Raw genomic sequence first — 13,912 nt, 5'->3', positions numbered from 1 at the left:
GTGGTCACCCATGTCAGAATAGGATGTCGAATTCAAATGGGTAGCCACGGAGGTCCTACCATTTGCAGCGGTATTGGTAGCTCTGGGATTTTGTCATAGATTCTGCTTCAGCTAGGGTTCATTTACACATTCTTTGTGAATGGAAAATTGACTTCCTAACGAAGGGTCTTGACCCCAGACATCAACTTTCATTTGCCTCCATAGATGTTGGCTGACTCACTGAGCCCTCCAACTTTCTGTGTCTTGCTCTGCAGTTAGTTCACCTCTTTGGCTTTAAAGTGGGAGGAGAATATGGAGGGTATAGTGTCCCAGCACTTGGAGAGATTGTGCCCTGTGCTCCGTATCGCTGAGTCCCACACTGCATGGTTTACGTATCCCTGAGTGGACACTGTTCTTTCCATTTCATAGAGGCTCATTTCCCACCCTTCTCTCTGCGAATCCACCTGACTGAGAAGTGGGAAAGTGGCAGATGGTCTGCACTCCAGCACTGGTGGTCCGAAGCCGTCCTCTGGCTGATGTTTATTAAATGTAGAACAGTACATTAATTGAGAAGCACACAAAAAGTGTTGGAGGAATTCAGGAAGTCAGGCTGCATCTATGGAGGGGGTTAAACAGTTGACGTTTCGGACCGAGACCCTTCATCAGAAGCCAGAATAAGAAGGTGAGAGCACAAGGCAGGTGATATGTGAGGCCAGATGAGGGAGAAGATGTGTGTGTGTGGGAGGAGGTATGATCTGCCTCCCTTCCTTTCCATAGATGCTGCCTGACCTGCTAAGTTCCTTCAGATTTTGTATGTGTTCTTCTTGTGTTAATCCATAGAGCTTTATTTTTGCTACTAAGGTGGTTTCACACTTGTCCATTCCAGAATTCTAAAGGTGAGGGAATACCTAGCTGACTCCATCTTACTAATACGATGTTTTAGAATGTGTTACTGATCACTGCATGGTGTTGATTGAGTGATTTTTCTCTATTCAATTTAGCTTCACATTAAACAGGTTGCATCTCTCCTCCAAGTAGATTGGGGCAGACGGCCCAAACTCAATGGTACGGCAGTCTGCCAACATTCAAACTGTACAGTGGAAGTACGATCAGTCTGCTGTGGTTGCAACCCTCCACCTCGCTGAGGTAAGTAGACGTCTTCTGTCCTTGCATAGTGCTGTTTTTAAAAAATTTTTTTTAAAAAGTTGGACAGTGGATACCTGGGGCCAGTCATTTCAAAGTCAAAGTAAATTATTATCTTAAGTATTTATATGTTGCCATATACAATCTTGAGATTCATTTTCTTGCAGCCATTTACAAAATGCACTGTACCATATAGCCTACCGTATAATAAGGGACTACTTTATGTTTTAGTAACATGTCGTTGAATGCGCTATTAGAAGCATATTGATCTGTACGTGTGTGCCGAGTTCGGATTATGCCAGTAAAGAACCATGAAACTTAGCTCCCGTCTCCAGCGTTTTCACTAATAGCATTGTTGTGTAACCAGGCCACGTACACAACAAATTGGCGACAGGGTTAATGAGCCTACATTGTATCAGAACGCCGTGTTTTAATTGATAACGACACTCGGAAGAAGAGCGCAAGGAATGAGCCAAGGAGTGGGAGAAGGAGGCAGAGCGAGGCTGCGAGTCTGAAAGGAAGCATGAGCACAGCTGGAGTCGGGAACGTCAGGAAACCAAGAGACACAGTCGGAGCCGCAGCACGTCCAGCTGAGACCACAGCCAACGCTGACACCCAGGGGCTGAGGGTCTGCCTGCCCCAGAAGGGAGATGAAAAGTGGCAACACAGATCTAGACGGAGTGTGCTCGTGGCGCTAGCAAAAAGGATGTGTGAGTCAAAAGAGGAAAATAAGGGGAGAACAGGGCTTAATTAACGTAACAAAGATGGCAGTGATTGGAACCATTATAGCATTTGATAGTGGCATTGAAGACTGGGCAACTTAGGCTATGTCCACAGTAGACCGGATAAATCCGCAACCGAAGCCTTTTCTCTTTGTTTTGACCCTCCGTCCACACTGAAACGGCGTTTTCCTCCCCCGAAAACGGAACTTTTCTAAAACGCTCTTCAGAGTGTGTAAATCTAAAAATGCTGGTTGGGAGGTGTAGTGTGTACGGGGTAATCAGAGCTTTTTTAAAAACGCTGTTATGACGTACCGGAACAGATGGTGGTGGCAGTGCAGCATTTCATTGTTTTCTTGAACGCAACTTCCAACACCACCACAACAACAATGGTGGACGGCTTCGTGTGTGTTGTTTACTTTATTGTCTGTGTTCATAGCTGCTTTTTCCAGCGGAGGTTTTCTTTGTATTCCTCAAAGACATGGTTGAAAACTTTCTTTTGCTGTTGTTGTAGGTACTCTTAATTTTTGACCAATGGAAATAGCACAACGCCGGCCGCGGAAACGGAAATAGTATACTGTTTCCTCTTCGCTTGTTTTCTGTAGATGTGTCCTGTGCATGCCCAGTAGGAGGAGATTCGCCCAAATACCTGCTTTAATGTGGACGGAGGTATTTTTAAAAACACCTGGTGTGGACACCTATCATTTTTATGGGAAACCGGCGTTTTCAAAATTATCCTGTCTACTGTGGACGTAGCCTGACATTGAAAGAGTGGAGTTATATTGTGAGCCTAACAGTGTTAAGGATTAAAAGAAAGCCAGTGTCTTACTCATTATGGGAACAAAAACATACCGCCTGCTACGGAACTTGTTAACCCCCGAAAAGCCAGCTGACAAAACGTTCAAACAAATAGTAGACCCTCTCCAACAGCATTTAAACCCTAAACTACTGGTTATTGCTGAAAGATTTAAATTTCACAATCGGAATCAGAGCAAAAATGAAAGCATTTCTGAATATTGTGCTGAATTGCGCAATTATCAGAACATTGTCAATTTGGAGCTAGTCTATTGGACGCATTGAGGGACAGGTTAGTGTGTGGCATGCACTGTGAAACCTTCTGTGTGAAGGAGACCTTTCATTCGAGAAAGCGCTAAACATTGCAATATCAATGGAAACAGCGGCACGGGGTGCTCCCGAGATGCAACAAAAATCTCTGGAATATGCCACGAATAAAATGTCACTGAACAGATATGAAGGAAAGAAATGTTACCGTTGTGGGGACAGGTCACATGACCTGGATGACTGTTGGTTTAAAGACCAAGAATGCAGAAACTGTAGCAAACAGGGCCACATTGCCAGAGTATACAAAGCTAGTAAACAGCAGAAAAAGGACAAAATGCAGAGAAACAAGAAACCCCAGAAGGAAAATACAACAATGTACACAAAATGGAAAAAAGCAGTTCTGATGAAAACGACTCAGACGAAAGTGAATTGTCTTGTCTACGACTTCACAGCGTGAAAGAGACAGATGATTGAAGAGTAATAAGGATCACTCCACAAGTGGCAGGTGTGAGACTGAAAATGGAGTTGGACACAGGGTCAGCTTCAACAGTGATCTCTGTACACGACTACAAATGACTGTTTTCTCACATACCTCTGAAACGAACTAAGCTACTGCTAAAGACTTACAGGACAGAAAGTGCGTCCCAAAGGTAAAATTAAAGGGACAGTGACCTACAGAGACGAAGCACAGCAGCTGGACCTCTATGTACTGAAAAATGGAGGACCACAGTTGCTGGGATGTGAATGGCTCAGAAAAATCCAGTTGGATTGGCATACCGTCAAGGCACTAGATGTGTCAACAAAGGAGGGCAGCTCGGCAGGGAAGATGTCTGCAGCTCTCCTCTCACCCATTGTTGACTATTACAATGACGAGGAGGACCTTGACAGCATTGATGAGGACGAACGCAGTATCCGTGGCCGCGACTCAGATGAAGATACAGAGGATGCAAGGGAGACTGATATTGCCAATAAGCAGGATGATGAAGACTACCTGGAAGTAAAAGAGCAGATGTACCAGGAGAAATTGACATCTCTCAAAAGACAGCTACAGCAGCTACAGGAAGGCACTTTGCAGGAGTATCAGAAAAGGATGAAGAAACTAGATCAACAATACAAGGAAAGAATACGAAATGCAGAGCTTTTTCTGCAACTGGAGACAGATCAAGTGGAAAGGAATTATATTAAAGAGAAGAAAGCAGCAGTGAAGGAATTTGAAGATAAAAAGATTGAGTTAGAAGAAAAGAAAAAGATGATTGAGAATGAGAGGCTAACAATGGAACTCACTGGAGATTCTATGGAGGTATAGCCAATAATGACTAGGAAACTAAGGAGGAGACCTAATAACCCTGTTCCAATTACAGACAAAAGACGAAAACCTGTATCTGCGCAGTTAAATTTCTTGTTAACAGATGAACAGATAATGGAAGATTTGCGAACTCTCAATAAGCTTAAACCTCTGAAAAGACCAGCATCTCCGTCCTCTCCTGAGCATCTTCCCAGCACTCCTGCTGAATCACCAGCACAAAGATATGAAACACAAATAGGAGATGGAAAGTTATATTACGATAAGAGATGGTATCATAAAGGTCAGGCTATCTATTTGGAATCTAAGGAGAATACGAAGATTGTGTAATTAGCTCAGTTGGAACAAATGAGATATGGGTAAGGAAGACAAGTGATAGCACAAGGATGCATATATCTAGGACATCTGCACAGAGGAGACTTCATTATACAGAGGTGATCTGCTCCCTAGAACTCTTAGCAAGTTGGAGGCGCACATCTTCTTAACTCTCTATGCTCAGAGGTCAGCTTTTCGTGGCTTTATATGGAAATCTTATTAAAACAAACAGGTTTATTGACAGACATTACCCGGAGAGGCAGAGAAGATCTCCCCAGAGACTTGAGTTATAAATGGGTCTTAGACCAAAAGTAAAAGAAAAAGGCTTGTTATAATTTGATATTATTAAGTTACTAAGTAAACAAATGGTAGGTGTTTGTATGTTAAGGGTAAACATACTTAGCATTGTGCCCCAGTAAAAAAACAGTTGATACATTATTAAAATAAAAGGGGAGGAGTGTACCGTATAGCCTACAGTATAATAAGGGACTACTTTATGTTTTAGTAACATGTCGTTGAATGCGCTATTAGGTGCATATTGATCTGTATGTGTGTGCTGAGTTCTGATTATGCCAGTAAAGAAACATGAAACTTAGCTCCCGTCTCCAGCGTTTTTATTAATAGCATTGTTGTGTAATCAGGCCACATACACAACATACACAATAAAGAAATATGATAGAATTTATGAAATAACTCCACATAATCAAAGACTGACATGACCAATGTGAAAAAGAAGAGAAATCATACAAATAATAAAAATATAAATAATACAGAGAACATGAGTTGTAGAGTCCTTGAAAGTGAAGAAGGCAGCAGGAGGGAAATTATAGACCAGATAGCCTGACTTCAGTGGTTGGGAAAATGTTGGAGTCAATTGTTAAAGATCAGGTTGTGGACTACTTGGTGACACAGGACAAGATAGGACAAAGTCAGCATGGTTTCTTTAAGGGAAAATCTTGCCTGATGAACCTGTTAGAATTCTTTGAGATTACAATTAGGATAGATGAAGGTGATGGAGTGGATGTTATATATTTAGACTTTCAGAAGGCCTTTTAACAAGGTGCCATATGAGGCTGCTTACCAAGTTAACAGCCCATGGTATTACAGGAAAGTTACTGGCATGGTTAGAGCATTGGCTGATTGGTAGAAGGCAGCGAGTGGGAATAAAAGGATCCTTTTCTGGTTGTCTGCCAGTGACCAGTGGTGATCTACAGGGGTTGGTGTTGGGACCAATTCTTTTTATGGTGTTTATCAGTGATTTAGATGATGGAATAGATGGCTTTGTTGCCAAGTTTGCAGATGATACGAAGATTGGTGGAGGGGCAGGTAGTGTTGAAGAAACAGGCTGCAGAAGGACAGACAGATTAAGAGAATGAGCAAGAAATTGGCAAATGAAATACAATGCTGGAAAATGCATGGTCATGCACTTTGGTAAATGAAATAAATGTGCAGATTGTTTTCTGAATGGGAAGAAAATCCAAAAATCTGAGCTGCAGAAGGAGTTGGGAGTCCTTTTGCAAAACAACCTAAAGGTTAATTTGCAGGTAGAGTTGGTGTTGAGGAAGTCAAATGCGATGTTAGCATTCATTTCAAGAGGTCTAGAATACAAGAGCAGGGATGTGTTGCTAAGGCTTTATAAGGTACTGGTAAGGCCTTATCTTGAGTATTTGAACAGTTTGGGGCTCCTCACTTAAAAGATGTGCTGGCATTGGGGAGGGTTCAGAGGTGGTTCACAAGGATGATTCTGGGAATGAAAGGGCTATGATATGAGGAATGATACGGCTTTGGGTCTGTGCTTGTGCTGGAATTTAGAAAGATGAAGGGGATCTCATTGAAACCTTTCGAATGTTGAAAGGCCTTGACAGGAATAGATGTGGAAAGGATGTTAGCCATGGTGGGAGGAGTCTACGACAAGAGGGCACAGCCTCAGGATAGAGGGGCGTCCATTTAAAACAGATGTGGAGAAATTTTTATTGCCATAGGGTGGTGAACTTGTGGAATTTATTACCACAGGCAGCTGTGGAGGCCAGGTCATTGGGTGTATTTAAGGCAGAGCTTGATAGGTTCTTGATTGGACACAGCATCAAAGGTTATGGGGAGAAGGCTGGGGAGTGGGGCTGAGGAGGGGGAAAAGAAAAGGATCAACCATGATTGAATGATGGAGCAGACTTGAAGGGCCACATGGCCTAATTCTGCCTTTGTGTCTTATTGTCTTATGGAGTCTATAGATTGCGGAGTTGTATTTGCGTTAAGGTGAGTGAAGTTATCCACACTGGTTCAAGGGTCTGATAGTTGTAGGATAATAACCGTTCCTTGACTTGGTCATGTGTGCGACCAAAGGCTCCTGTACCTCCTTTCTAATATTAGCGAGGAAAGGGTTGGCCTGGATGGTGGGGAGGGCAGGGTCTTGCTGGAGTCTGCTTTCTTGTGGCAGCACTCCTTGTAAATATACTCCATGATTTCAGGGCAGAGAAGTTCTAGGTGGCTGGGGTAACTTGTTTTCTCCATGTGGTTTATGGCGTCGTTGTAAATGGCGTTGCTGCTCATTGTGAATGCAGGAACAAGAGCTACAGAAGTAAATTCAAAGTAAATTTATTTTTAAGGTATGTGTATGTCATCATACACCATCCTGAGATTAATTTTCTTGTCAGCATTCACAGAATCAATGAAAATCTACACAAAGACTGACAAGCAACCAGTATGCGAAAGGAGACAAACTACGTAAATGCAACACACATCTGAATAAATAGAGGGATAGATGATAGGTAGATATACAAATAATACTGAGAACATGAGTTGTAGACTCCTTGAAAGTTAGTCTATAGATTGCGGAATCGGTGAGGTGAGTAAGGTTATCCACACTGGTTTAGGAGTATGATGATTGAAGGGTAAATCAGCGTGTGTTGTGACAAAATGCCTTTGCTTCTCACAGTTCATCTCTCTTAAATCCTAGCCCACGGACAACAATGTGGCTTGGCAGCGATTCCTGGTGACCGGACCAATTGCAATGCTCCCGGTACAGTTTAAAATTTTGAGATTTTCTTTGTTGAACTGGCTATGCAGATTTTGCACAGAATTGTTTGTCGTTAAGTTATGGACATTTGATTAAAATCATACTGGGAGTGGATTATTTTTGTGTAGGATTTGCAACACAGAAACAGGCCTTCGTTCTGCATATAATTCCAATCCCCATTTCCATTTGGACATGCTGGTGCATGGCCGCCTCTTCTCCCACGATGAGGCCACTCTCAGGCTGAAGGAGCAAAACCTCATATTCCATCTGGGTAGCTTCCACCCTGACAGCATGAACATTGATTTCTTTAACTTCTAGTAATTCTTCCTCCTCCTCCCCCTTCTCTCTTCTTCCACTCCCCACTCTGGCTCTCCTCTTCGCCCTTCTCTTCTCAACTGCCGCTCTTCTTCCCCATTCTCCCGTGGTCCATTCTTTTCTCCTATCAGGTTCCTTCTTCAGCCCTTCCCCTTTCTAGCTACCATCTCCCAGTGTTGTAATTGAGGAAACAGATTCGGTAGGTCTCAAAGGTGAGGTCTTGGTAGTAAAGGATTTTATTTACAGAAGGCGAACGTGAGAAAATGGCAACAGAAGCAACACGTACGCGCACAATTTACAGCAGTCGTGGGAAAAGTTGGATCGCAATAAAACACGCGGACAATTAATAAAATTGTGTGGGAACAAAGTACGCGCGTGCGCACATGTACAACCAAGGGAAAAGTCAATACAATACCCGCCACCTCTTGACTCTGTGCGAGCACGGCTCTATGCTATTAGGGACAATAATCAACGCTCCCAACCCTATTCAATGCGCAGCTCATCAATAGTTTCTGCAGCACTGTTCCACGGTTCTCAGCCTAGAGTGAAGCAGGGTGGTCCCTCGGAGGTAGCAAAAAAGAGAGAGCCCAGCACATGTGGCACCCTTTTAGTGCAGGAGGGCTGGACGGTCCAGCCCAAGTAATTCACAGGGGGGGCCAATGGCTCAGTGCCAGCAGAGTTGAGCTGATTACAAAGGCCATTGCCCGGGGCCAAGAACAAGGCTAATTAAAGGGGCCAATGGTTAGGTGTGCATTGATGGGTGAGGAGGGGTCAAATCTTGATTGGCAGGTGGCGTGCCTTCTGACCAGGTAGTGGGCAGTGCTGTCACATGACAATCACAACCCCTCCAATACACCCAGCTTCTCACTTCATCCTTCCTTCCCCCTTACCTGGCTTTACCTCGCTTCCTAGTTTGTACTCCTTTTACTCTCCCACCACCTGGTTCTGGCTTCTTCCTCCTTCCTTTCTAGTCTTGATGAAGAGTCTCAGCCCAGACCGTTGACTTTTTATTCTCCTCTATAGAAGCTACCTGATTTGCTGAGTTCCTCCAGCATTTTGAGTATGTAACTCTGGATTTCCAGCATCTGCAGATCTTTTATGTTTGCAAACCAGTGGAAATACTCAGAAGTTCTTGTAGCATCAGAGTGGAAATAGAAACAGAGGTTTCATACAGACTTGATTGTCCTTCCTCAGAACTGGGTGAAGTTAGAGGTGAAACACATTTTAGGCTGCTGAGGAAGTGGTGGGGCATCAAGAACAGAAAGGAAGGTCTGTGGAAATTTCAAAGTATAATTTATGATCAGAGTACATATGTCATCATGTACAACCCTGAGATTCTTTCCTTTTCCTGTGGCTATACTCAGCAAATCTATTGATTAGTAACTATAGCAGAATCAGTGAAAGATTAAGTAGAGCATAGAAGACAACAAACTGTGCAACTGCAAGTATAAATAAATGGCAATAAATAATAAGGACATGAAATAACAAGATAGTCCTTGACAAACAATAGCAGCACACATCAAAGTTGCTGGTGAACGCAGCAGGCCAGGCAGCATCTCTAGGAAGAGGTACAGTCGACGTTTCAGGCCGAGACCCTTCGTCAGGACTAACTGAAGGAAGAGTTAGTAAGAGATTTGAAAGTGGGAGGGGGAGGGGGAGATCCAAAATCAGAGTCCTTGAAGTGAGATCATTGGTTATGGGGACATCTACAGGTGACTATAGTTATCCCCTTTTTTTTCATGAGCCTGACAGTTGTGGGTAGTTACTGTTCTTAAACCTGGTGGTGCGAGTCCTGAGGCTCTTGTACCTTCTGCCTGAGAACAGCAGTGCGAAAAGAGCATGGCCTGGGTGGTGAGGGTCTTTGATGGATGCTGCTTTCCTACAACAGTGTATCATTATCATATATATGTGCTCAATGGTTGGGAGGGCTTTACCTGTTATGTACTGGGTCTATTAAATTGATACCCTTGGTAGGATTATCAGTTGAAAGAGTGATTGTGTTTGGAGCTGTTGAAAATAAGACGAGGTGAATGAATTACTAGAGGAGATAAAGCCAACAAATAGAGGAATTATGAGGTATGAGATTGGAATTGTTAAATGTCTTTTGTTGTATTCGGTGTTGAGGTTTGAAGTGTAAAGTGTCAATTGTGAGTTTAAGGTGTTGCTTCTCAACTTTGAGCTTTGTGGAGGCCAAGAAAACTGAGAGTTGAGTCTGAACCAGAATCAGGTTTATTATCACTGAATATTTTGTGAAATTTGTTTTTTGCTCAGCAGTACAGTACAATACATAAAAATTACTATATTTTACAATAAGAAATACAAAAGATAAACAGTGCAAAAAGAGGGCAAAATTGAGGTCATGGGTTCATGGACAGTTCAAGAATCTGATGGCAAAGGGGAAGAAGCTGTTTCTAAAACGTAGAGTGTGCATCTCCCTGATGCATTACCTACTCCATGAAGGTAGTTTTGATGAGGGCACATTCTGGATGGTGAGAAGTAAAGTAATAGCCATTAAAAGAGAGAATTAATTCTGCAGATACTCAGCAGGTCCAAGTAGAGAGTTAGTGTTACAGGTCGAGCTTAGTGTGTCTGAAGTTGGAAAGAAAAGAGGGGAGGGTGGAGAGAACAAAGGAAATATCCGTGGTTAGTGGAGATTGAGGTCGTTCAAGTTACTGTTGTCCAAGAGAGAGTGATGGATACTTGTTAATTACAGTTAATCTGTCTGGAGGTGGTATATATAGGGGAAGATGAATAAGTCCAGCAGAGAGGAAGCAAAACCAATGCTGGAACTTTGTTACAGGAGTGTGATCACCTTGAATATTTGGTTTGTGTGATTAAGCTGATATTTTTTGATATCCCGCTCTGAAGATACTTTTAATGGGGCATACTTTCTGGGGAATAATCCACTCTTTCTTTCTCTAGCTCTCTGATAACCTCAGCTCCTTGGTATGGTCGACCTCTCACCAGCATGCCACCGACTTGCTCAACGTGGATGAAGAAACGTTTGTCGATGCCATCAATTCAGCATTTGTAAGTGTATGTTGGAATTGCCAGATTTGAGTGGGGATTGCACTCGTGGTCATCGGTCTGTACAGAGCTGGCTGCTTTCAGCTCTCTGGCACTAGCAGTAAGTGTGGAGAGGTGTTGGGGGAAACGACCAGCAATGCCGTTTCTGATTACAAACTTTCCGGGTCTGGCTGCAGCTAACGGCATCTTTGAGCAGAAAATTTGTGCAGCAGGGTGCTGCCTGTCTTGCTCTTCCTGTTTTTTTTTTATCACTTTCTAACATCCACACCTCTCACAGCAACTGGCTGCATGCACCTTCAGAGTGAAAGCACTTTGAGACTGGCTCTGCCCGACAAGTGGCAATGTGGAGAGAGATTAAAATATTCCTCCAATTCTTTCTATCTGCTTTGATCAGCAATTACTAGGGCCAATGCATTTGTGGTGATTGAAGAAAATAGGTGCTTGATACTTGCTGTATAAGCACAGAAGAGTACAGGCCCTTCGGCCCACAATGTTGTGCCAATCCTTTAACCTACTTTGAGATCAATCTAACCCTTTGCTCCCACATAGTCCTCCATTTGCCTTTCATCCATGTGCCTATCTAAGTGTCTCTTAAATATCTCTACCACCACTCCTGAGCCCCTCCCATTTCCCCTGCAGAATGGTTAGATGGATACTAATGTGGGGGGGGGGGGATGCAGGGTAGAAATGGCAACAACAGGGTAAGAGGAATGTTAATTGACAGAAAAAAGACTGTGGCTTTCCAAAATGGCGCTGGCAATATGCAGCAATATACTAGTTATTCTACTAAATAGACATCTTCTGGACTACGAGCACTTAAATCTGCAGCCTGTAATTTCCGTCTGGGAGGTGCGCTTTTGAGCTGTCTGAACGATATGACATTTTTGTGATCTGAGGGATTCGGTGAACTGGACTCTTGAGGATGTGGCCGTTGCTGGGGTGGCTTTGGGCCCTGTTGAAGCGTTGGAGGCAGAGGGCCGAGGATCTGTGCCAGCCAAGATCCCCCACCTGAGCTTGACATGTCTCCCTCTCTTACTGCTGCCATTGGGTGGGTGGTGCAGGAGTCTTGGGTCCTCACTGCCAGGTTTGGGAGTAGTTGTTGCCCTGCAGCCATTTGGCTCCCGGATCAACTTCAGTCACCTCGGTGATGAATTGACGCTGCAGGTCTGGCCTTCGGCCTTTGGGCACCGTCTCCCTCAGTGCTGATCTGGCTCCGTGGCTGCTGACTTACTTTCAGGGACTCTGTAGTTCATGTTCTGTGTGGGTGCTTCTTGTGGATTCCATTGTGTTTCTTTGTTTTGTGGCTGTCTGCAAGAAAATGAATCTCAAAGTTGTATAGACTATACTTACTTCAGTAATAAATTTGCTTTGAGCTTTGAACGTTTGATGTGGAAATATTAGTTATTTTGGTTTCATGGGAGTTCTGTGCAGGCGCACTTTGCAAACCTGCATCCTTTCACTTTCCAGCACAGGTTCTGTTTTCAGACGGCAGAGCTCGGTGAGCTGGGGATTCAATCCATATACTGCTTTTAATTCTCCTCTTTTGAGGGTTGACTTGAACTGCCCCGTGTCTCTGTGGGTCAGTAGCTCTGTACTGCCTCTGCTGAGACCATTCATTCTGCACGTGTCTGTTGATTTTTACAGGCTGTTTGTTCTCTTTAGGAACACAACAGAGTCTGCTCATCAACTGGACACCCTTGGAGCTTCACTTCCTTTCCTCCCTGCTGCTGCAGTGTTATTTGTATCTTAATAACTTTTATGGCATGGCAAGTTGCAGTAGCGTATCCTTTCATGAATATTTGAGCCATTTTCTTGAATTGGAATTGATTTATTATTGTCACATTTACTGAAGTAGTGAAAAACCTTGTGTACTCTTCTTATAGATCAAATCATTGTAGCTGCTGCACTCTATAGTACATTATTCTACCTCAGAGAAAGTGCTGTGCAAGATCATAACGAGATAGATTGGGAAGTCAATAGTCTATCGTACTAGGGAACCAATCAATATTCCTATAAAAGCTGTCATTGTACCTGCTTTCAGGCTTCTGTATCTTCCGCCTGTTGGGAGAGGGAGAAGAGAGGACGTCCGGGGCGGGTGGTGATTTTCATTATGCTGGCTGCTTTACTGAGGCTGCGAGTATTGTAGAGTCAATGGAAGCAAAGCTGTTTCCTGTCGTGTGTTGAGCTGTGTCCACAACTCTGCAGTTTCTTGCAGAGTAGTTGCCTTGTTGCATCCAGATCGGACGCTTTCTGTGGTATATTTTCAGAATTGGTAAAGGTTGACAGGAGTATACCAGATCTCTTTAACTTCTGGAGGGAGTAGAGGCATTAGTGAGTTTCTTGGCTGTGGTATATGTGTGGTTGGACTGGCATATGCTATTGGTGATGTTTAGAACCTGAAGCTCTCAACTTCAGCAAATATTGTTGTATTTAAAAGCTACAGAAGTGTACAATGCACAATTGGAGTTGAGTCCGGTCATGCTGGACAGTTTAAGTCAAGTGAGATAACCCCGCGTTATAGGATATTGCGTCATGTTTATTATTTGGTATTATTGTATAGCCGTCTTGTCAAGAGGTGGCACCTGTCAGATGAGCCTCTGTGCACGGGCTCTGTCTCCTTTCCCCAGTGTGTGTAAGATTCCATGGTACTCTGTGGAAGACTAGGGTAATTCTCCTTGAGTCAAGGTTGAAGTCTGTCCCTCAGTAATCCTCACTGAAAATAGGTTTTCTGATCCCATTCACATTCCAATGTTGGGAGCTTGCTTTGTAGGTGATCCATTGAGTTTCCCCACATCACACCAGTGCAATGTTCCAGAACAGATTATTAGCTTTAAACTGCTCTGTAACATCCTGAAGTTGGAAGGGTGCTTTACGCACCTTTTGTTGATTCCAAAAACATCAAACCCAATGGTTTCACATTCCATTGCCCTTGTTCTTTTATAGTCACTAACTGTGTAATAAGGTGATCAGAACTGCATTACAGTACTCCCAAGTTCAACCTAACTGAAATTTTATACAGCTTCAACATGACTTTGA

General features: G+C 43.4%; 2 protein-coding genes across 2 annotated transcripts in view; both read left to right on the top strand.

Moving 5' to 3' along the window:
- The window catches only part of coq6 (coenzyme Q6 monooxygenase), a 38,108-nt gene that overhangs the window by 13,155 nt on the left and 11,041 nt on the right, over positions 1-13,912 (top strand). The window contains exons 6-8 of the mRNA XM_063058545.1: positions 1,018-1,125; positions 7,475-7,537; positions 10,772-10,879. Of these exons, the coding sequence (XP_062914615.1) occupies positions 1,018-1,125; positions 7,475-7,537; positions 10,772-10,879 (279 nt within the window). The remainder of the gene's footprint in view (positions 1-1,017; positions 1,126-7,474; positions 7,538-10,771; positions 10,880-13,912) is intronic.
- LOC134351753 (sin3 histone deacetylase corepressor complex component SDS3-like) lies at positions 2,324-5,082 on the top strand. Its single transcript, XM_063058410.1, has one exon. It carries the CDS (start codon positions 3,730-3,732, stop codon positions 4,207-4,209), a length of 480 nt encoding a protein of 159 aa, XP_062914480.1. The 5' UTR covers positions 2,324-3,729; the 3' UTR covers positions 4,210-5,082.

This window comes from Mobula hypostoma, chromosome 1 (genome assembly GCF_963921235.1).
Source record: "Mobula hypostoma chromosome 1, sMobHyp1.1, whole genome shotgun sequence".
Lineage (NCBI taxonomy): Eukaryota > Metazoa > Chordata > Chondrichthyes > Myliobatiformes > Myliobatidae > Mobula > Mobula hypostoma.
The sequence above is the reverse complement of the archived record's forward strand: the minus strand, read 5'-3'. Positions and strand labels throughout refer to the sequence as shown.

Bases quoted from the DNA above. Each gene is read 5' to 3' on its own strand.
- LOC134351753 (XM_063058410.1), top strand. From the start codon at position 3,730: ATGTCTGCAGCTCTCCTCTCACCCATTGTTGACTATTACAATGACGAG.